The 22444-nt window shown below is 41.5% G+C and overlaps 1 protein-coding gene across 1 annotated transcript in view; it reads right to left on the bottom strand.

Annotated features, from left to right (window-relative positions):
* Window positions 1–20324, bottom strand: part of AXDND1 (axonemal dynein light chain domain containing 1) — a 59246-nt gene extending 38922 nt beyond the window's left edge. Inside the window, exons 1-10 of the mRNA XM_063298474.1 lie at window positions 20160–20324; window positions 16282–16463; window positions 13186–13286; window positions 12320–12437; window positions 11115–11200; window positions 5691–5747; window positions 5486–5594; window positions 1329–1450; window positions 816–956; window positions 619–723 (exon numbers count right to left, since the gene is read on the bottom strand). Coding sequence (XP_063154544.1) covers window positions 619–723; window positions 816–956; window positions 1329–1450; window positions 5486–5594; window positions 5691–5747; window positions 11115–11200; window positions 12320–12437; window positions 13186–13286; window positions 16282–16463; window positions 20160–20268 — 1130 coding nt within the window. The 5' untranslated portion in view covers window positions 20269–20324. The remainder of the gene's footprint in view (window positions 1–618; window positions 724–815; window positions 957–1328; window positions 1451–5485; window positions 5595–5690; window positions 5748–11114; window positions 11201–12319; window positions 12438–13185; window positions 13287–16281; window positions 16464–20159) is intronic.
* Between the last annotated feature and the right edge of the window lie 2120 nt (window positions 20325–22444).

The following is a 22444-nucleotide window of genomic DNA, read 5'->3' on the forward strand; positions in this document are numbered from 1 at the left end:
AATACAACTAATAAAAGGAAATAAGTTAAAAGATAAAAGTTGGCAGGAATGACAGACCAGACTTAAAGCCTGATTAGATCATCAGGTAAAAGACACAAACTATGAATATAATCAAAATCATTATTTGCTATATTCACAATATGAGTTTTAGCCAAATTTTGTCTACTGAGAATTCTGAAAGTATCATCTAGTCAATGGGCATCCAAGGAAAGATTTGCATTTTGTTTAACACATCAGAACCAGGAAAAGTCTGAAGACTGAAACAACAAGAGAGCCATTGGCCAACTGCATCTTTTATCCTCATCGCATTATATAAAGAAAACGAACAGGTCTAAGCCTTTCCCAAGAACTGACTGGATGTTAGCTTCAGAATCCTTGGAGTTAATAACGGAAATGGAGCCTTGAAACCAAGAGGGGCCCACTGAGGAAGTGTGGAAACAGCTAATAACCTTCCTTTTTTTTTTACTCTTGCACAACTAATTTACACAGATTTCTGAGCGCTTTCCTAATTATATTATCCCACGCTTCACTCAGAAGCATCACCTCAGAAATCCTGTTCCTCGGTCTCAAATTCTGTGATGCTTAACATTATTTCCTTCAACATAACCAGAGACTCACTTTGCATTCATCTCAGACGACTTTACTGCTTTTCCTAGCTCCTCATAGGCTTTTTCAGCTTCAAAAGTTGTTCTGTGGTCATGTTCTCGGATAGTACTTAGTTCCCTGTAGTAGAACAGAGCAACATATTCAGAGGCTTCCAACAATCACAGTTTTTATTCACAAAATTAAATAGAAATATTGATCAAGAACTAGACCTTGTCAGCTGTCCTATAGCTTCCTTGAAATTGAATAACTCATCTGTAATGTGTTTGTCCATTACTCTCTGTGCCATCATTTCTTTGTAGAGATTCCTCATCTGTCTGGGAATTCTTTCTAGCAACTCAACATATCTTTGTCTGTAAGAGAGAAAAAAGGGAGGGGGGGAAGACTTACTTTTCTTGAGCATATCTGCATATCATTTAAAGGGAGATTTATTTCTAGAAAGACTGGGAAACTACTAATCGAGAAGGAACATTTGCACATAAAACTAGTCAGAACTAGCTTATAAAAAAAAAACACAAGTATATATGATACAATGGAACTCATTTATCTGTTATGACATCCCTTCCCATTAGAATCCTAGAAAGGATACTACTGTAGGCTTTATCCATTTCATACAATATGCCCTATCTCACACACTACATCCTACTGTAGTAACCAAAATAGTTATAAAGCTGCCATATTTGGCTATGAATAATTTTAAGATTTTGGATTATAGACTTCTATACCTAAGCTTGGACAGGAGTTCTCCTCGTTCTGCACAATCCACACTGACTTGTCGAATGATCTCATGAAATACAATATTGTAGATGTTCTGTTCCACCTTCAGCAACTCCAGGATACTGTGCATCTTGGGAAAGATATGAGAAAAATGTTAAGATTTTCGCAAAACTAGGTATATTTAGCCCTTAGATAGGTTAGGAGAAAGAAAATAAAAACTCTGAAATACATTTATCTTTTCAAAAAGCTTTTCATTTAGACTTTAATTTTAATGTCATTTTTATTCTAGTTGGATGATTGTTGGGATTACCCCTAGAAGAGATCCATTTATTTATTTATTTTTATCTATATAGCCACCCATCTCAGACCAGTGACTCCAGGCGGCTAACAATAATAAAAAACAGTCAAACAGTTAAAGCAATACAGAAAATTAAATATAAATACAGCCAAGAGATATTAAAATCCGTTGGTGTCAGCACAACCATGAAACGGGGCCTTCGCACTCTGGGCCCCACACCCAAGCACAAAACCAGGTCTTCAAGGACCGGATTGGACAGGTAGAAACAACTGGGAAAAGACCAGCCCTCAGGTAACCCAGTCCCAAGCCATGAAGGGCTTTAAAGGTGACAACCAACACCTTGAACTGCACCTGGAAATGCACTGGCAACCAATGCAGCTCCCGAAGCAGTGGTATTACATGTGCTAAGTATCTGACACTATTTACAACCAGGGCAGCTGCATTCTGTACCATCTGAAGCTTCTGAATGCTCTTCAAGGGCAGCCCCATGTAGAGTGCATTGCAATAGACCAAATGGGAGGTCACAAGGGCATGAGTGACAGTGAGTAGAGCCTCCCAGTCCAGGAATGGGCGCAACTGGCACACAATCAGAAGATGTGCAAAGGCTGTCTTAGCCACACCTGCCACCTGCTCTTCCAGCAGGAGCCATGAGTCCAAGAAGACCCCCAGATTGCACACTGGGTCCACCTGGGGCACTGCCACTCTGTCCAGACCAAAGATGAAAAACCTTGGTACTGGGAGGCCCAAACACCCAGAGCCACTTAGTCTTGCTTGGGTTGAGCCGGAGCCCATTGTGCCCCATCCAGGCCCCTACAGCCTCCAGGCACTGAGATAGGACATCCACAGCATCACTCAAACAGCCCAGGGTAGAGATATAAAGCTGGGTATCATCAGCATACTGATGATACCTCACCCCAAACTGTTGGATCACCTCACCCAGTGGCCTCATGTAGATGTTAAACAAGAGGGGTGAGGGAACCACGACCTGTACACCACACAGGGTAGGGGCCATGGACTGGACCTCTCCCCTATCAACACCGACTGGAACCAACCCCAGAGAAAAGAGGAGAACCAGCGCAACACCGTGCTGCCCACCCCCAACTACCGAAGTCAGTCAAGATGGTATCCAAGGCCGCTGAGAGGTCAAAAAGAGCAAGGATTGAAGCACTGCCCCAATCCCGCTCCTGCCAGAGGTCATCCAGCAGCACGATCAATTCTTGCTGCTCTTAACTATTCAATGGAAAATAGGATTTTGTAACTGCTGAATATTCAGAAAATCCCAAAGAACTCACATTCTAATTCTGAGGATTTTTTAAAGAGACTTTGAATTCTAATTTTAATGTATGTATTGTATCCAAAATCCAAAATCCAAAAAAACGATAAAAACCAAAAAACAATAGAATGATCTCAATTTGAATTCAGGGTATGCCATTTAACATCACAGTAATCCAAATATATGCCCCAACCACAGATGCTGAAGAAGCTGAAGTAGAGCAGTTCTATTAGGATCTGCAGCACCTACTGGACAACACGCCTAAAAGAGATGTTATTTTCATTACAGGAGACTGGAATGCTAAGGTGGGTAGTCAAATGACACCTGGAATTACAGGTAAGCATGGCCTAGGAGAACAAAACGAAGCAGGACATAGGCTGATAGAATTTTGCCAAGACAAGGAATCTGTATAACGACCAAGTAGCAACAGTAAGAACAGACCACGGATCAATGGACTGGTTTAAGATTGGGAAAGGAGTGTGGCAGGGTTTTATACTCTCACCCTACCTATTCAACTTGTATGCAGAACACATCATGCAACGTGCTGGTCTTGATGAATCCAAGGCTGGGGTTAAAACTGCTGGAAGAAACATTGACCATCTCAGATATGCAGATGATACCACTTTGATGGCTGAAAGCAAGGAGGAACTGAGGAGCCTTATGATGAAAGTGAAAGAAGAAAGTGCAAAAGCTGGCTTGCAGCTAAACCTCAAAAAAACCAAGATTATGGCAAACAGCTTGATTGATAACTGGCAAACAGAGGGAGAAAACAGAGAGGCAGTGACAGACTTTGTATTTCTAGGTGCAAAGATTACTGCAGACGCTGACTGCAGCCAGGAAATCAGAAGACGTTTAATTCTTGGGAGAAGAGCAATGACAAATCTCGATAAAATAGTTAAGAGCAGAGACATCACACTGACAACAAAGGTCCGCATAGTGAAAGCAATGGTGTTCCCCGTACTAAACATATGGCTGCGAGAGCTGAACCATAGGGAAGGCTGAGCGAAGGAAGATAGATGCTTTGGAACTGTGGTGTTGGAGGAAAATTCTGAGAGTGCCTTGGACTGCAAGAAGATCAAATCAGTCCATACTCCAGGAAATAAAGCCAGACTGCTCACTTGAGGGAATGTTATTAAAGGCAAAGCTGAAGTACTTTGGCCATATAATGAGAAGACAGGATAGCCTGGAGAAGATGCTGATGCTAGGGAAAGTGGAAGGCAACAGGAAGAGGGGCCAACCAAGGACAAGATGGATGGATGATATGCTAGAGGTGACGGCCTCGACCTTGGGGGAGCTGGGAGTGGCGACGACCGACAGGAAGCTCTGGCGTGGGCTGGTCCATGAAGTCACAAAGAGTCAGAAGCAACTAAACAAATAAACAACAACCACAAGAAAAAAGATGGAGTCCAGAAGTGTAGATGGGCTTGGAGGGGCTCATTGTGTTTTATTGTTTTTGTAGATTGCAGGTTGGCTGTGTTCTGGATGTGTGGGTGTGTTGGTAGTTTGTAACATGTGAGGGAACTCCTTGCAACTGCATGGAGCCACCGGTGAGGAGTGATGGATGGCAGCAGCAAGAGGAAGGAGATAATCATCTGAAGTTAGTGGCTGAGGTTGGAGTTCTGGCAGGTCCTGTAACTATCTGAACAAATAAACAACAAAAATTGTATACTATACTTGGAGTAAAACTCAGCTGGTTGTTTCTGAATCTCCTATCCCTTCAAGAACAAAGAAAAAGATAGACCAACCAGAGTCAATATTTCTATTATTGCATTACTCAATGCATGGGATTTAACTATATCCATCAAAAAAAATGTTGCAGAAAGGAGAAAATTAGGAGCAATAGGAAGTCTTATGACCCATAAACTTATAGAAACGCCTAAGGTAGTTGTTCTCCCAAGCATCTCTTACTTTAACATGCTACCTTTCCATTTATCAATAACATTGTTTGCTATCCCTGTTAAAACTGGAAAGTAGAAGAAAGTAGAAAGTAGAAGTTCATTAACCTAATGAACTCCCAAAATCTGATTAATCTCAGAAAAAAAAATACAAGGACACATTCTTTAGATCTTGCTAGTAAGTCATGTTGCTTACTTAAAATGATGATCAGAGGAACAAGATGTGACAATACAGATATATGCATAGCTAAATGAATTTGAGCACTACTGAACACTTGTCTGGGACTACAAAACAATTACGGGAGTCAGGGACCAAGGAATTAGAAATTGTGAGATGTTCTCTAGACTAGACGAGGAGTCAGGCCTCTTACACGTGAACAACTCTGACAGCCTTTGGCATTTATTATTTACTTAATATCTTATCCCATTTTTCTATTGAAATATATGAAATAATATCTTGCATTTCATCATCACTATAACATCATAATTAAATAATACAATGAGATATGGTGTGTCGAACCTTTTATACTAATACTGCTAATACTGCAAGATCAGGATTTTGCCTTTGCAAGTTGACCTACTAACACAACCCATAAGTCTACCATCAACTTGCAGATTTCCTTCCGGTATACATAAACATTCATACTAATCACATAACTAGAAAGAAAAACAGTATAGAAGTATCAGGAAAATAATTACCTGTGAAAGCCCTGTTACTCCAACATCCTCATCATTTGTTCCAGCCTTTTCCAGCATGGTATCCATCACCTTCATCAACTGGAGAACTTCCAGCCTCCCAGAGGGCTTCCTAATAAAGCAGAGGAGAAGAAATTGCCCAATAATCTCTGTAACACACAGAACTAAATAATCTTGAATGTAAGTACAGTATGTAAGTGTTACTTACATAGATGGGAAAACCCGCAGCCTGTTTTCCTCATCTTCAAGCAGAGTTGTATATTTACTGCAGTAAATAAAAAGTAGGTTAAACTGCTTGATAAAGGTAAATGGACAGATCACAATACATACAAAAAGCAAAAGAATAACTGGAGGACAAAGAAACCTACATCCCACTAAACACCAACCCAACCCTCAGTGACCTAACCAAGAAAGGTCAAATCACAAAAGAAGAACAGTGGTAGATGAAAGGTAGTGGACCCATCCTCCCACACTTCTAAGGAAGCCCCAAAATATACAAGCCTGGCATACCTCTCCATCCAACTATATTGTTACCAGGAACTCCAACATAAAACATAGTGAAAGAACTTACAAAAAAGCATGGACATCTCACAGAGGAGAGTGAATATTCTATCAACTCCCCACTACAATGCCTCCAGAAAATCAAGACCTAAAAATAGATGAAAATTAAATTATGATTTCATTCAATGTCACAGCACTCCTTACATCCATAGACCCTGAACTAACAAAATAATCCATGGCAGCAGTACTACACAACATACCTGACCTAACCAGATACACTAAGATTGAAATACCCAGAATCATGGACCTCATCAACCTCTGCCTCACCACCTACTTTCAGTTTATTTTAAAATATCTACTTTATCAAAAAGTGCCTGACCACTCAACCCACCACAGCACAACCAGCACAAGCTATGAAAAGGATAAAACTACCATACATCAGAAACATCTCAGAAACAACCAACAGACTATTACAACCACACAGCATCACCATAGCACACAAACCAACTAAAACTCTTCAAAACATATTAAGTAACCCAAAAGACCCAATAGCCCAAGAAGAAAAAACAGAAGTCATCTGCAACATACAGTGTAAAGACTATAACAGCCACTATGTAGGACAGGCAGGGAGAAGACCAGCAGAGCACATCCACGAACACCAATTAGCAGTCAGAAGACACAATGAAAACTTCTTAATCTCACAACACATAGACAGACTCAACCATAGTTTCAACTGGGAAACTCCAAGCATCCTAGACCAAGCTAAATCCAAAAACACAAGGGAATTCCTGGAAGCCTGACACTCAGACAAAGCAGCCATTAACAGGCACATAAACAACATTTACATTCCATTCAAAAGAGGCAATAAAAAAGCTAAAAAGTAAATAAAAAGACTAGAAGACTTCCTTGCCAGCAATCAACAGGCAAGCATTAACACCAGGATTAACACCAGATGAACAATCAAGCAGAAACAATACCCTAATCAAGGAACTACTAACTCAGACAAACAATCAAGCAGTAAACAACAGCCTAATCAGGGAACTCCCAAGCAGAGAACAAAACCCCCACCAACACTGTCAGGGCAAGCTCTTGTATAGAAACAGAGAGCAAACCCCACTCCCTTCTAGCACTGAAGATGTTGCCTAGTCAGGCAATGAAACGTCTGCAAGAAAACCAAGCTCAGAGAACACCAAGTGATAGAGGTCTTTATTGCAGGATGCAATAGCATATATTTTTAAAATATTTTCTTTTTTTGAAAATACATAACTAGAACATTATGACAGCTGAATTTGAATGCATTTGTAGGAACCAAACTGCAGAGGCTGCATTAGGTAATGGATGTTATTGTTATGCTATAGCAATAAAACTGAATCAGTTTAGTTTCTAGTACTACCAATCATTGCTTTTCTACTCTAAGTTATAAGTGAAATTCAAATTTCCAAATTTCTGGGAGTAATCTGTCTTTTCTAGATGTAAATTCTACTTGTTGTTTATTCATTCAGTCGCTTCTGACTCTTCGTGACTTCATGGATCAGCCCATGCCAGAGCTTCCTGTCGGTCGTCAACACCCCCAGCTCCCCCAGGGACGAGTCCATCACCTCTCGAATATCATCCATCCATCTTGTCCTTGGTTGGCCCCTCTTCCTGTTGCCTTCCACTTTCCCTAGCATCAGCACCTTCTCCAGGCTGTCCTGTCTTCTCATTATCTGGCCAAAGTATTTCAGTTTTGCCTTTAATATCATTCCCTCAAGTGAGCAGTCTGACTTTATTTCCTGGAGTATGGACTGGTTTGATCTTCTTGCACTCCAAGGCACTCTCAGAATTTTCCTCCAACACCACAGTTCAAAAGCATCGATCTTCCTTCGCTCAGCCTTCCTTATGGTCCAGCTCTCACAGCCATATGTTACTACAGGGAACACCATTGCTTTAACTATGCGGGCCTTTGTTGTCAGTGTGATGTCTCTGCTCTTCACTATTTTATCGAGATTTGTCATTGCTCTTCTCCCAAGGATTAAATGTCTTCTGATTTCCTGACTGCAGTCAGCATCTGCAGTAATCTTCGCACCTAGAAATACAAAGTCTTTCACTGCTTCAACATTTTCTCCCTCTATTTGCCAGTTGGCTGGTTGCCATAATCTTGGTTTTTTTGAGGTTTAGTTGCAGGCCAGCTTTTGCACTTTCTTCTTTCACCTTCATCATAAGGCTCCTCAGTTCCTCTTCGCTTTCAGCCATCAAAGTGGTATCATCTGCATATCTGAGATAGTTAATGTTTCTTCCAGCGATTTTAACTCAAGCCTTGGATTCATCAAGCCCAGCATGTCACATGATGTGTTCTGCATACAAGTTGAATAGGTAGGGTGAGAGTATACAGCCCTGCCGTACTCCTTTCCCAATCTTAAACCAGTCCGTTGTTCCGTGGTCTCTTCTTACTGTTGCTACTTGGTGATTATACAGATTTTTCAGGAGGCATACAAGATGACTTGGTATCCCCATACTGCTAAGAACTTGCCACAATTTGTTATGGTCCACACAGTCAAAGGCTTTAGAATAGTCAATAAAACAGAAATAGATGTTTTTCTGAAACTCCCTGGCTTTTTCCATTATCCAGCGGATATTGGCAATTTGGTCCCTAGTTCCTCTGCCTTTTCTAAACCCAGCTTGTACATCTGGCAATTCTCGCTCCATGAATTGCTGAAGTCTACCTTGCAGGATCTTGAGCATTACTGTACTGGCATGTGAAATGAGTGCCACTGTTCGATAGTTTGAACATTCTTTAGTGATCCCCTTTTTTGGTATGGGGATATAAGTTGATTTTTTCCAATCGGATGGCCATTCTTGTGTTTTCCAAATTTGCTGGCATATAGCATGCATTACCTTGACAGCATCAGCTTGCAAGATTTTGAACAGTTCAGCTGGGATGCCGTCATCTCCTCCTGCCTTGTTATTAGCGATGCTTCTTAAGGCCCATTCAACCTCACTCTTCAGGATGTCTGGCTCTAGCTCCCTGACCACACCATCAAAGCTATCCCCGATATTGTTATCCTTCCTATACAGGTCTTCCGTATATTCTTGCCACCTTTTCTTGATCTCTTCTTCTTCTGTTAGGTCCTTGCCATCTTTGTTTTTGATCACACCCATTTTTGCCTGGAATTTACCTCCGATGTTTCTAATTTTCTGGAAGAGGTCTCTTGTCCTTCCTATTCTATTGTCTTCTTACACTTCCGCACATTGCTTATTTAAAAATAATTCCTTATCTCTTCTGGCTAACCTCTGGAATTTTGCATTTAATTGGGCATATCTCCCCCTATCACTGTTGCCTTTTGCTTTCCTTCTTTCTTGGGCTACTTCTAGTGTCTCAGCAGACAGCCATTTTGCCTTCTTGGTTTTCTCTTTCTTTGGGATGTATTTTGTTGCCGCCTCCTGAACCATGTTGCCAACTTCTGTCCAGAGTTCTTCCGGGACCCTACCTACTAAGTCCAGTCCCTTAAATCGATTCTTCACCTCCACTGCATATTCCTTAGGAATATTAGTGAGCTCATATCTAGCTGATCTGTGGGTCTTCCCTAATCTCTTTAGTCTGATCCTAAATTGTGCAAGAAGAAGTTCGTGATCTGAACTACAGTCAGCTCCAGGTCTTGTTTTTACTGACTATATAGATGTCCGCCACCTTTGGCTGCAAAGGATGTAGTCAATCTGATCTAGGTGTTGTCCATCTGGTGAATAAATTCTACTACATTTTAGTTATTCCAGTGTTCTCTTGGGAAGGAGGGTAAGTTTAATTTACTTGATCAGCCTTCTGAAAATTATTAAACATGCGTTATAATAAATTGAGAAAAGAGGAGGAGGAAGGAGTATTAGCTATTTTCACCACCTTGAGTTATTTATAAAAATAATAAAGGCGGGATATAAAAAAAATAAAATAAGATATTTACAGCGAATGGCATTTTATAGTATCATGTAGTTTCTTCCACTAAAAACAGTAGCAGAAAAATATCTTAGTGCCATTTACAACACTTTTTTAAAATAGTTACAAATAATGCCCATAAGAAAACTATAATGATTGTGTGCAAAGCTCTGATAGATTCATCCTTTTAATATGTCCCAGACCTATATTAAAACCCCACCCATTTGCAAGGAGGGTAGTACAGAACTAATGACGTGCCCATGAAGAAACTATTTTCCTATATTTTAAAGAAGTATAATAATATTCTCCAAGGTAACAAAAAAAACTGAAAAATGAAAGGAAAATAACAAAATGACAGTGAATAGTTGATAGAATACCATTAATGTCCTGTAAAAAGTTAAAGCAATCCAATTCTACATTAAGAAGCTAATTGGAAGCACCCTTTTGGGAGGGAAATGTTTGGAAAGAGAAGAATGGAAGCCCATATCATGTAGCCTTAACTAACTTACATATTTACAATAAATATTCCCATTAGCTTGCATAAATTGAGAAATACACCCAAAGTAACGCCTTACTACATCTGATGACCGCTGTCATGTTTGTGAGGCCTCATTTAATATGAAAGTGTCATATGGGAAAGAAATGCTGAACACTTTCTGTCTTATCTCCCCAAATATATTTGTCCCCCACTTTAACTCTGATATCAGAAGGAAGCTACATGGTTCAAAGACTTCCCCCCTTCATCCTCAGGAGACTGTTATGCTACTGACCATCATTGGTGCAATTTCCTGGCACTGAGAGGTAGGAAGTACACAAAATTGTAGTATAAACCCTAAAATAAACTCAACATCTGTTTGGAAAAAAAAAACCAAGCATCCCTCCAAATCTTGTGTCCCTGTCAACCTTCATGATTATATCCATTCCACATCAATGCCTTTGTCACTGCAGGCTTGGGTCCTCCAGCCATTAAAACGTTGCCTAGCTGTGGGCTAAATTACACCGACTTCATTATGCTGTCTAACCATTAATGAAGGAATCAGTTTTACTTTCAGACTCTGGGTCACTTTGGAGAATGTGGATGTGGCAACCGCTGAACTAGATAGGAGAGGAATGAAGAGGTTTGAACAAAGCAAGTAGCCAACCATACATTTTTCCCTAGCTTCAGATGCCCTTGATTTTACCCCACTCAGCAGGTACAAAAAATAAAAGCAATATAATAGGACTCACTCATCATAATACTCCAAGCCTAGGACACCTCTATTCTTTACAATATGAAATTCCTCTGGAATAAGGGTGTCTGCTATACTTGTTGTCTAAAAACCAAACAAAAACCAAAACAAACAAATTAGAGTACATGAGGCAGACAATAATAACATTCACATATTCCCCCCCCAAAATCTGATTTTTTACAGATATTCATAAAGAATGCTTCCTGCCATTCTTTAATTATGGCTTGTTACTTATTTAAGTTTCCAGACTTATTTTAAAAAAAGCTACTTTTTGGGTTATACCCTTGTGAAAGTATATACCAGGAGGCATTAGTAAAACCTGATTGCTAATCATCTTACAAGGAAACAGCTTGGAGAAGCAGGGAAACTGCCTTAACAGCAGTCTATTAAATCCAGATTTCCTTCTAACCACAGTGTGTAAACCATGGCTCACATGTCCACTTCAAATCATGGTTTGCACTAACAAGCAAGCATTGGGCTTGTCAGTGTAGTGTAGTAGACTAGGAGCAGGAAAACCCAGATAGTCTGTCCTCAGCCACAGAAGCTCACTGGGTGACTCTGGGCCGCTCCATCTGTCTCAGCCCAAACTATTCCACACTGCTATTGTTCTGGGGAAAAATAGGACAAAGGAGTGCCACGTAGGGCACCTTGAGCTCCTGAATTAAAGGAGAGATATACATCTAATAAACAAATAAATACGTAAATAGAGAATAGTGCAGATCATGCCAGCTTGTTGTTTGCTTTGGCTCGCTAAATAAACAGTGAATATAGCCTCTGGCCTCTTTGTATTCAGTCTTGGACCACTGTTTGGATATATTATTTAACTATGTTTAAGAAATATAAATTGTGGTTAAGTACTGTCTGTACACTAGGTCACTAAGTGTGACTTCGAACATTTAGCTGGTAAATATTCTTGTTTTATTTTTTTATTTTTCAGAAGAACCAAGGACATGAACAGCTATTTGAAAAGCCAAATGGCGTTTTATAGTTTTCAGGGAATGTGACTAGAGGTAGAAACCTGATTAAATACAACCATGCAAAAAGATTAAAGTGTTTATGACAGCTTGCCCTGCTCTTTGAAGTACATTGTCTCCTGGTCCTGTAAATGCTTAGTGCTCAGTCCAAACTCTGTCTCACCTCTCAGAGTTCTGAAAGAGTTGTTAAAACTTTGCTATCAATGCTCTGGCAGAGAGGCAGACTCACAGGTTTAGCTGCACTTGTGTCCTGCTTCAAACTTCTTGGAGTCTTAGGAGGTACAGCACTTGAGGGAGGAGTCCTTGATCCTTTTTGAGAGTTGATATCATACAGGAAAGAGACATCCCTTAACAAACAGAAGGAAAACAACTGCTTAGCTGGGAAGTTGCTACGCAATCACTGAACTACTCTCTCTCCTCCAAAACTCGGTAGAGTACTAACATATGATCACCTAAAGGCACAGCCTGCATCCTTTGAGCACAATAATATCTCACTAGTTTCCTGGTGTCCTCAGTCAAAATTCTTGCCTGCTAGCCAACCTGTCTATTACTAGCCAACCCATTCAACACAAAATTGTTTTGTTTCTCCATGCCAATGTTTGCCCCAAACATTTTCCTGCCTTTAAAAAAGAATGTTATTTCACCTTTCAGAATGAACTCCTAATTATCTCCCATTATCTAACTATCATCTTTATTTGCCCATTATCTCAGATGTTCAGCTCTCTACTTTCCTATTCTCAGTTGAAAATTTCTTGGTTTCAAGGTCTCAAACACTATGACTAGATTTGCATAGTATACTAAATTAAAATGTGGTTAGCAGCAACATGTTGCACAAACCCAGACAATGTAGTTTTTGGTTCAGTCAGTTGGGCAAACATGTATAAACATGAGAAATATGCAGAAGTGCAAGTCAATGATAGCACTGAATCCATTCTGCACTGGAGTCCCTTATTTATAGCAGTATAACATGCTTTGTAGTTTTTTCAGCATTCTCATCTCTACAGTCTCAATACTATATGTAGATGTTTCTTACAAGGGGAGATCTAAGATGCCAATAACTTTATCTGATGGTTTTCTGGTATTCCATCTTATTACCTTCCAGCTCCAGTCAAGCAGACAGGATGCTGTATCAGGTATCGAAATTTATTTCTACGAATAGGGTGTTGCCAGACTCCATCAGCTGTACGGATACAACCCTGAAGAACAGAGAAAAGATCAATTCATACAAAAAATGGTCTGGATGGTCCTGGGGTAACTACTAGTACCCATAGTATTTTAAGCCTCTAAATACCATAATTGAACTATATATAACATAAAGCGGAACACTGACGTGCTTCAGACATAAATAATGAGTTCTATTCAGGCATTATAACATTGGGAGCTCACTAAATAAGCACCACTTATAATCCCTGCCTCTCTCTCACTGATGCCTCTCAAATGATATCAGCCTCCTATAGACATATACAGAACATGTTTACCATGCATATGGTACCTTTGTATGTTCTTACTGGGGAAATTACAGATCTGGTAATGTTAGGTAATGTTAATTTCCTGCAGACTTCCATTCATTCAGCCTTTGTGTGGATGTCTGCACAGAGAACCTTTGCACGTACACATTGCTTTCTATACAAGCCTTTATTGTTTACCTGTTTACCTAAGCTATTTTGGCTTAGATGGGGCTTACGAGGAATGCTGATAGGCTAAGCATTCCTGACCTCATGCTACTGGCAAGGGCTACAATATAGCTTATGTGGCTTTGGCTTTGGGTAGTGTAAGAACCCCTCCACTACAACTTTTTCAACAAACCATGCTCTAAAAATTCTAGTTTAACTTGCTGTGTGAACCTAGCCAGAATGAGACCCTGACTGTTGTTCCTTCTGAAGAAAAGCAGTTCCACAGTGGTTGCTTAGAATGGAGAAGCAACAGGCAGAGCAGCAGAGGTGTGTTCATCTTTTCCCCAAGTTGTTTTAAAGGAAAGTAATAGCAGCTTGGTTTTCATTGCATGCATGTGTATGTAATTGGTAAACTCTTCAACAGTTAAATAAGTTTACAATCTGTGATATTATGAGAATTCATTAATAACAAATATCACTATATAAATACACATACACATATACACACACCAAAGAAAAACAAAAGAGCATATTTTAAATTACAAATAAATACTGTATTTACCTGAATGGAAAGTGATGCAGAATTTTAAACAATAAATTCCTCCATAAAAAAAAGGATAAGACAGAAAAAACTAATCTGCTTCCATTATCTTCTGGATTCATTACTATAAAACTAAGAAAATCCTCCATTTTAAAGTGACATGACTTGGGAGACAAAACTAGTCATTACAGGTAAAGATAGTACAATTTTACAGTGGAATTATTGAAGAAAACAGTGGAATAAAAATACAGTGGTTTTGATTTGGGGACTGGAGCTTTCTGCATGGAAGCACCTAAGATTCTATTAATGGGTATAAGGAATTGGTTAAAGGAATAATAATTTTTCTGGAATTTCAATAGAGGTTGCATATGTGAAACTAGACAGAAAGTAGTTTTGAAAGTATTTTGTTTAGGTTTGAAACTTATATGAAGGAAGTTTCAAATGTTACATTTATACTCATACAGTTTTTTAAAAAATAGAGTATCTGCCGGCCCAGTTTACTACAGTGAAAGAGCAGGCCTACCAAAGCAGGCTGTAAAAATCCAGATGGCCACCAGATAGCAGCAAAGAGATACAGAAAACTCAATTTTTTTGCTGCTATTGAGTGATTGGCCAGATTTTTCCACCAGACACAGCAGCCCTATAAAAGGAAAATGAGGCAACTTTGTTCAAATTGCTTCATATTCTTCCTCAATCTGCATCTTATGTTAGTATAGTACAGTGGCTGGCTGGGGAATTCTGGGAGTTGAAGTCCACACATCTTAAAGTTGCTAAGGTTGAGAAACACTGGTATAGTATATTTCCAAAATAAGATGCAAGAATGGACCTTTGCCTCAAAAAGATTCTGGCTCAAGTTAAGTAATTCCACAATGTATATGACCATGAGAAGAAAAGAATATAACATTTGTTTAGGTTTTTGTCTCTTTTAACTGTCAGAATCCTAGTATCAGTTCTTCAAACATATATGTAGAATAATTTTTAAAAATTCAATAAAATGTCCATGTGAAAATTTGAAGCATACTGTCTGTCCTCAGATTTATCTTCTGTCCAGACCGCAGCTCACCAGGGTCTATCTAAGATTCTCCACCTGGGATTCTTAATTGGAAATGCTCAACAGTGCTGAGTACTGAATCTGAGAACTACTGCATCCATTAAAGTATGGTTCCACTCATTTCTCACATGTCACCTTGCATTTACTATTCTTAGTAGCCTCTAATCCTGCCATCCTACTCGCAGTCTGGGAAGAGACAGAGAACGTCTAGCGCTGCTGTTGGGGCCAAGAGGTAGGAGGAAATGTTTCAAATGGCTGCCCAGGAAATACCTGCGCTAACACAAGCATAGTGAGATCCAATGGTTCTCATTTACTCCCTGCAACATGTTTTCTTATTTTTTAAAAAACATGCTATACTGGAAACAGTGGGTGGTGAGGCATGTAGTTGTAAGACAATTGTTTACTTCGTTATTTTTACTTTAAAATATATTCCTCATTTTTATAGCAAAAAGATATTTTTCCCCAGTAATATAAATTGCTATCTAAAGGAATCCCCCATAAGATATTGCTTGGTGATTAAAATTACCTGGATGCATTACTGAGAGAAGGCCCCAGTTTATTATATTTATATGCAATTTCCAGGAAGCACAAGGGAGTAATCAGGAGTCTGGTCACACTTTTTCCAACTAACACATTTTATTAATAGCATAAGCTTGCAGCTTACTTCATTACAAGGCAGTAATCAGAGTTCCCAAATGATTTCCCAGCCAGTTACTATTGGACCCAGAGGTCCTACAAGATGTGTCTCCAACTTTTAACTTTCTTAGCTATTTGCTTTTTATTTTCCTCTAGAGTCGTTGGCCTCATCTTCTCATGAGCTTCTGAGACATCTATGCTTCAATATTGCCCTTTGGAAATATGTTCTAGACTGGCATCAGAGCAGTTGGTATTATTCAGAGCTACAAGAGATAATTAACCAGCAGGTGTTGTGATAGATTTTATATTCAAGGAACAAACAATCCCCTAGTGAAAATGAACTTGCACACCTGGAAGTCTTTTAAATTTTTTGTTTTCTTGGATGGTCTTAAAAAAGTAGGGCATTGGACAGGATTGGCAGCAGAAGTCAGAGCAACAAATATCTCTTCTGGGATGAAGTCACGTTGCAAGGATCTCGAAGTAGGCTTGGAATGAACATCCACATTTGGTTTGCCTCTTAACTCAGGGAGTCCTAGAAAGAGCAGGAAAGACATAGAAACATTCTGTTTATAACTTGCTGAAAGATTTCCTTTTCCCTGTCGAAAGCATAATTACTATTGTTCTCTCTCTTACGCAGGCACACATATATTCATTCACACAGGCAGACACTTGAATCTTTGGCTGTTAGCTCTTTGAAACCCCACTCAGTCCTTGGAAGCTGTAAGCAGAACTCCTGGGAAGAAGGCAAAAGGGGGAGGGACAAATGCAAGGATGGGAAAAGGTCACCAAAAAGTATGAGACAGATTCTAAGCCAGTGCTTCTCAACCTTGGATGCTTTAAGCTGTGTAGACTTCAACTCCCAGAATTCCCCAGCCAGCTATGAATTCCCATGCTGCCAAAGTTGAGAAAGACTGTTCTAAGGTATCTGCCAGCTTCCCATTCTTTTCAGTGAGAACCAGCTGGTGTGCATAACAGGCAGAAATCATGGGAGATAGGCAGTCCCTCATTATAAGCTATCACCAGCACTTTGAATCACACCCGAAAGCATACTGGCAACCAGTACAGCTCACAAAGCAGAGGTGTCACATCTGCATACTGAGGTATGCCCATCACTGCCCACACCACTGCATTCTGGACCAGTTGAAGCTTTTGAGTGGTCTTCAACAGCAGCCCCATGTACAGCACATTGCAATAGTCAAGCCATGAGGTGACAATAGCATGAGTGACTATATAACGCATCTCCTGATCCAGTGCCCAAGATGGAGTTGTGCTAAGGCCTTCTTGGCCACAGCTGCCACTTGCTCTTTAAGCAAGAGCTGTGAGTCCAAGAAGACCCCCAGACTGTGCACCACTCTTGAATGGGGAAGTGCAGCCCCATTCAAGATTAAAGATGGAAAATCCCTGGATCTGGGGGGCCTTAATATCCATAGTTACTCAGTCTTGGTAGAATTAAGTCAGAGTTGGTTTCCCTACATCCAGATCCACGCAACCTCTAGGCACGGGGACAGGACCTCAACAGCACTGCTTGGCCAGCTCAGGGTCAAAAGATATACAGTAATTGGGTATTATCAGCATATTGATGATACTGAACCCTGAACTGGCTGATGACCTCACCCAAAGGTTTCATGCTGATGTTAAACAGGAGGAGAGACAGGACCCCACAAAGACAGCACTCCCTAACAAATGACCTCTCCCCCCATTAACACTGATCAGAACCAGCCAAGAAAGAAAAGAACCACTATAGAACGGTGCTCCGTTCCCAACCCCTGCAGCCAGTCCAGAAGGATACTGTGATTGATGGTATCAAAAGCTGCTGAAAAATCAAGGAGCACAAAAATGGATGGACTATCCCCATGTCGGCTCCACCAAACGTATTCAACAAGAACAACCAATGCTGCCTCTGTACTGAATAAAAAAGTGGCAAAAGCCCCAGACAATTTGAACCTTGACACAGACCCAAAGTCCCAGGAGGGTGCTGAGCAGCTGCTGGCTCCAGGAGATCTGTCCATTGCCATTCTTGGGATTCCTTCCATGCTAAAGGGACATGGATTGGTATATATTTCTTTTTTCTGTTAACTCTCTTAATATTTATTCAATAAAATCCTTTTTGTCATTTCATTTTGTTGAACCTATTGTTTTGGAAACCCAAAGAACCTATTGGCTTCTGATTGGCCATGAGGTGCCAACACAGATCCCTGCCCGCTTTGGTCAGTGAAAGCCTCTAGGGAGTGACAGAAGACTGAGTAAGAGCAGTAGTAAATGCATCCTTGGTAGAAGGGGTGGTCCAGCCTCCCTTGAAAGAAGCAGTGGTATGCCAAGCCAATACTTCACCCACCTGTTTCAGAGAACTACTTTCCACTCTCCAGTAGTATTGACCCATTCTGTAAGATCTAGAAGGGAGGACTCGCTTCAGGTTCCTATACTAAAAGAGTGTTGCCATTGTGGGCCTTGTGGAGTACTAATGCCAAAGCACATATGGAAGTGCACTATTCTGATATATTTCTTGCTAGCTTCCATGCTAGTATCTCTACTGAGTAGCTGGGTCAAGTTTCTTCAATTTACTGTAACTGCCCAAACTTTCAAATCTCAAATTGTCCAGTTTGCAATGCTGGAGCAATTTAGGGTTCTGGGCTAGGCTGGTTTCCTGCTGTTGGAAATGCTTGCTAGTTCCCCAGCTTCTTGATGCTTCTGCCTCCCCACAACTGGCAAATTGCCTTGATGCTCTGCACCAAGGTTCAGGGCAGCCAGGAGGGCAGCAACAGCTTTCTTTTTAAATTGTGTTTGCTTTGCCACATAATCAAATGCAGTGAGGCAAGGATGGAGATGTGGGGGCTGGGTACTGGCAGAAAGCTGATTTTGGTTCTTCCTCCTTGGCAAGCTGGAGGGAGCACTGTTCCACTCTGGTAAATGTTTGCAGGAGCTCTGCCAGGAACAATCATGGGCTATTCTGACACTGGAACTGAGGGCCTGGGGATTGGAAACAGCAGTGATGTAGAGGTGCTATAATTCTCTTCAACATTCCTATTTTCATCTCCAGGTTCTCTTTTTAAGTGGCAACACAAATGCCTGCTTGCTCTACAATAGTGAATGACAGAATGGAAGGATTGGAACGGATCTTAGAGATCATCTAGTCCAGCTCCCTGCCCATTGCAGGAATCTACTACTACAGCACAGATGCCAGAGGGCCATCCAGCCTCTGTTCCTCCAGAGAAGGAGAGTCCCCCACCTCCCAAAGCAGCCTGTCCCACTCTTAAATGGCTCTTACTGTTAGGCTGCTTGGCCTATTCTGTGCAGGTAGAGCTTTGCAGAGGAGATACAGGTAGTCCTTGATTAACTACCACAATTGGGACTGGAATCTCAATCAACAACCACAGTCTCCGCACTCCTAGTTGTGGTCATTAAGCGATCTTGCAGGTCGTTAAGCGGATGGAGTCCCAGGTAAAGAGCATGGGGTGCCTCGGGGGTGTGGGGGAGACCTTGGGAGGCCCAGCACAGGCCACATGCGAGCGTCTCTCCGCTCAGGGGCTGAGAATCCTGTTTGGATCTCGTCTCCCTCTCGTCTCTGGGGGCTGTTTAAAGAGCTCCTTGCCAAAGGATTCCAGCTCTATGCAAGCAGGCATGAAGGATTTAGCTGAATCCTTCAGCAGGGAGCTTTTTAAACAGTCCCCAGAGACAAGAGGGAGTCCTCTCGGCAAACGGCAGCAGCTTGCAACCTTCCCTGCTGGCTTCCCCATTGACTTTCTGGGGAAGCTGGCAGAGAAGATTGCAAATGGCAATCACATGATCATGGGGCACTTGGCAACTGGTTGTAAATGCAAACTGGTTGCCAAGCACTCAGATTGCAAACATGTGACCCAGGGGGTTGGGGGTTGTACATTTTGTGACAGTCAGAAATGCTTTACAGGCTATAGAACACCCTTTCTGAGGCCATTGTAACTCTGAACGGTCATTAAGTGATCAATTGTTAAGCAAGGACTACCTGTAGTCAGCAAAAATCAACTGTCTCAATTTCCAACAGGCATGTTGTTTATTTAAATTTATATGGCCATCCATCTTACAACAGTGACTCTGGGCGATGTACAAGGATTTAAACAACATCTACAAGCAATAACCTATGATATTTGAAATAAACAATACATTCCAATCATAAAAAACCACATGAGTAGCAGAGCAAATGCAGTCTATCAAATAATATCAAATAGTATTAAATAATACTTGTAAGATTTACCTTTACCGTTGTCGCTAACAGGCACTAAGGAGGTAGTATCTTTGACTTGTTTGTTCTCTTGTTTTGAAGTCGAGGGCAGCACCGGAACTTGCTCCCTCTGATCAGACATGATGAAACATTGATTTTGGGTGGTTTTCTCATTGAGAGATTTGTTGGCACAGCAAGTTATCTAAAAGATATATAGATAAAATCAGTAAGGACAGTTGGTGTGACTGAAAATAACCGTATTCAGTGTGATGGATTAGAGTAACGCAGCTGGTTCTAAGGAAGGAGGAAGCACGTTCCAAGTTGGGGAGCAAGATAAGAGTCCACACAGTCTGGAGCTGGAATGTGGGAAGATTAAGAGGTTCAGAGTAGCCCCACCCTAGAGCCTCCCAGGTTACTTCGCTTTAGGGTAGAGTAGAGTAGCTTTAGTCTAGCAAGATTCTGCCTATATGGCGTAAGCAAGTAAAGAACTGAAGTTTGGCTGGATTGATTCTTTGTTGTTCTTGGGCTAAGCCTGACATCCAGCTTCAAATTCTGTACAAAGGAAAGGATTCAGTGTAGAGTACATATATACACATACAGTGTAGTGTGTGTGTGTATGTGTATATACATATATACACACTCTGCAGGCATTTTATATTAATGCCTGTGGGGCAAGCTTACAAAAAACACTCAGTTGTCACTTGTGGTGAGAAAGAATTATCTACAGGTAGTCCTTGTTTAGTGACCATTCATTCAGCGACTGTTTGAAGCTATGGCAGTGCTGAACAAAGGGACTTATGACCGGTCCCTAAAGTTACAGCCATTGCAGTGCCCCCACGGTCAAGCGATCAAAATTCGGATGCTTGGCCTGCCCGCACTTATGACCGCAGGGGTGCTTCGACTGCCCCTACCTGCTCATCTCCACCCGTCTATGCCCTTTTGGCCCCCCTGCATGCCGCAGCCCCTGCTGCCCTAGCTGACCTTCACCATCATCTTGCTCCCACTGCTGACCAAGCATGTCCGCCCTGGCCCTATGCGAGGCAGCTGCTGACTGCACAAGGCTTTCTTCCCAAGGTTGTGCAGGCGGTTTCCTTGTGAGACCTGGGGAAGATGGCCTCACATGGCCAGCAGCTGCCTCATGAAGGGCCAGGGCAGGCATGCCGCATAAGGAGCAAGAAGACAGTGAATGTCAGCTCAGGTGGCAGAGTGCAGGGTGGCAAGGGCAACTGGGGCTGGGACTGAGCTGGTGCAGCTGGGGCTTCCCAGGGCAGCTGCAGCTTCACACCATGCTGTGCTGCTGGGCCAGCCCGGAGCGACTGAGACTTCCAGGGACAGCTGCAGCTTCATGCTGTGGTGCAGCTTTGCACTGTGCTGCAGCTCAGAGGCTTCTTGCAGCCCCAGAGCTGCAGCATGGCAAAAAGCCCCAGAGTCACATGGTTCTGGGGCTGCTTGCCACCCCACAAGGCAGGGTGCAGGGTCGCCAAAGGGGGAGAGATGCAGGGCAATAGGCAGTTGTGGGGAGTTGAAGGGGAGGTTGTCTCTTACCTTGGAAGCACCAGGGCTCAGGGCTGGGAGGGACCAAGCCCAGAATGGCTTGGATTGGGGTGGGTCCTCAGCTAGGTAAAGGTAAAGGTTTCCAAGTGGTTAAATTCAGTTAATGATGAATAACAGGATTGCCATTGCTAAGTGATGCGGTCCCATGACATCACACTTTACAGCCGCATCAATTAGCAACAGAAATTCCGGTCCCAATTACTGTCATAACTTGAGGAATACCTGTACAGCAGTCTTCCCAAAGTGATGTCTCCCACATGTGGCAGATGATAAGCCAAAATTTCTAGCTAGCATAACCATATCTTTGCTGCTTGGGAATTATAGGGAATTATACCAAAGCATCTGGAGGATAATAGATTGGGAAAGGATGCTTGCAGGCTACAACTGACATGAACAGGAAGACTCAAAATGATGTTTGCCACTGATTTTTGCGGAGCTGTTTCTTGTTAGGTGACTCAGCAGGTGGCAGGACCCTGTAAATCTTGGCTATTTTAGAAGCTAAGCAATGTCAGCTCTGTTTAGTAATTAGATGGGGAACTGTTTGAAAGTTCTAGGGTTGTTGCCTAGACTAGGAAATTGAAAAAAATATTGGAAGAAGGCAAGAAAGAAAGAAAGAAACCTATTTCCTTAATACTGCCATGTTTGCAATTAGGAGGAGTTAAACTTGCCTTGAAGTTCATCTATATAACTTCTTCTTGTGAGGCACTAGCTAAGCCTTTCCTGTTCTAATGGGCAGATCCACTATACTCTGGCCATTCCACAAA

This window comes from Candoia aspera, chromosome 3 (assembly GCF_035149785.1).
Source record: "Candoia aspera isolate rCanAsp1 chromosome 3, rCanAsp1.hap2, whole genome shotgun sequence".
Lineage (NCBI taxonomy): Eukaryota > Metazoa > Chordata > Lepidosauria > Squamata > Boidae > Candoia > Candoia aspera.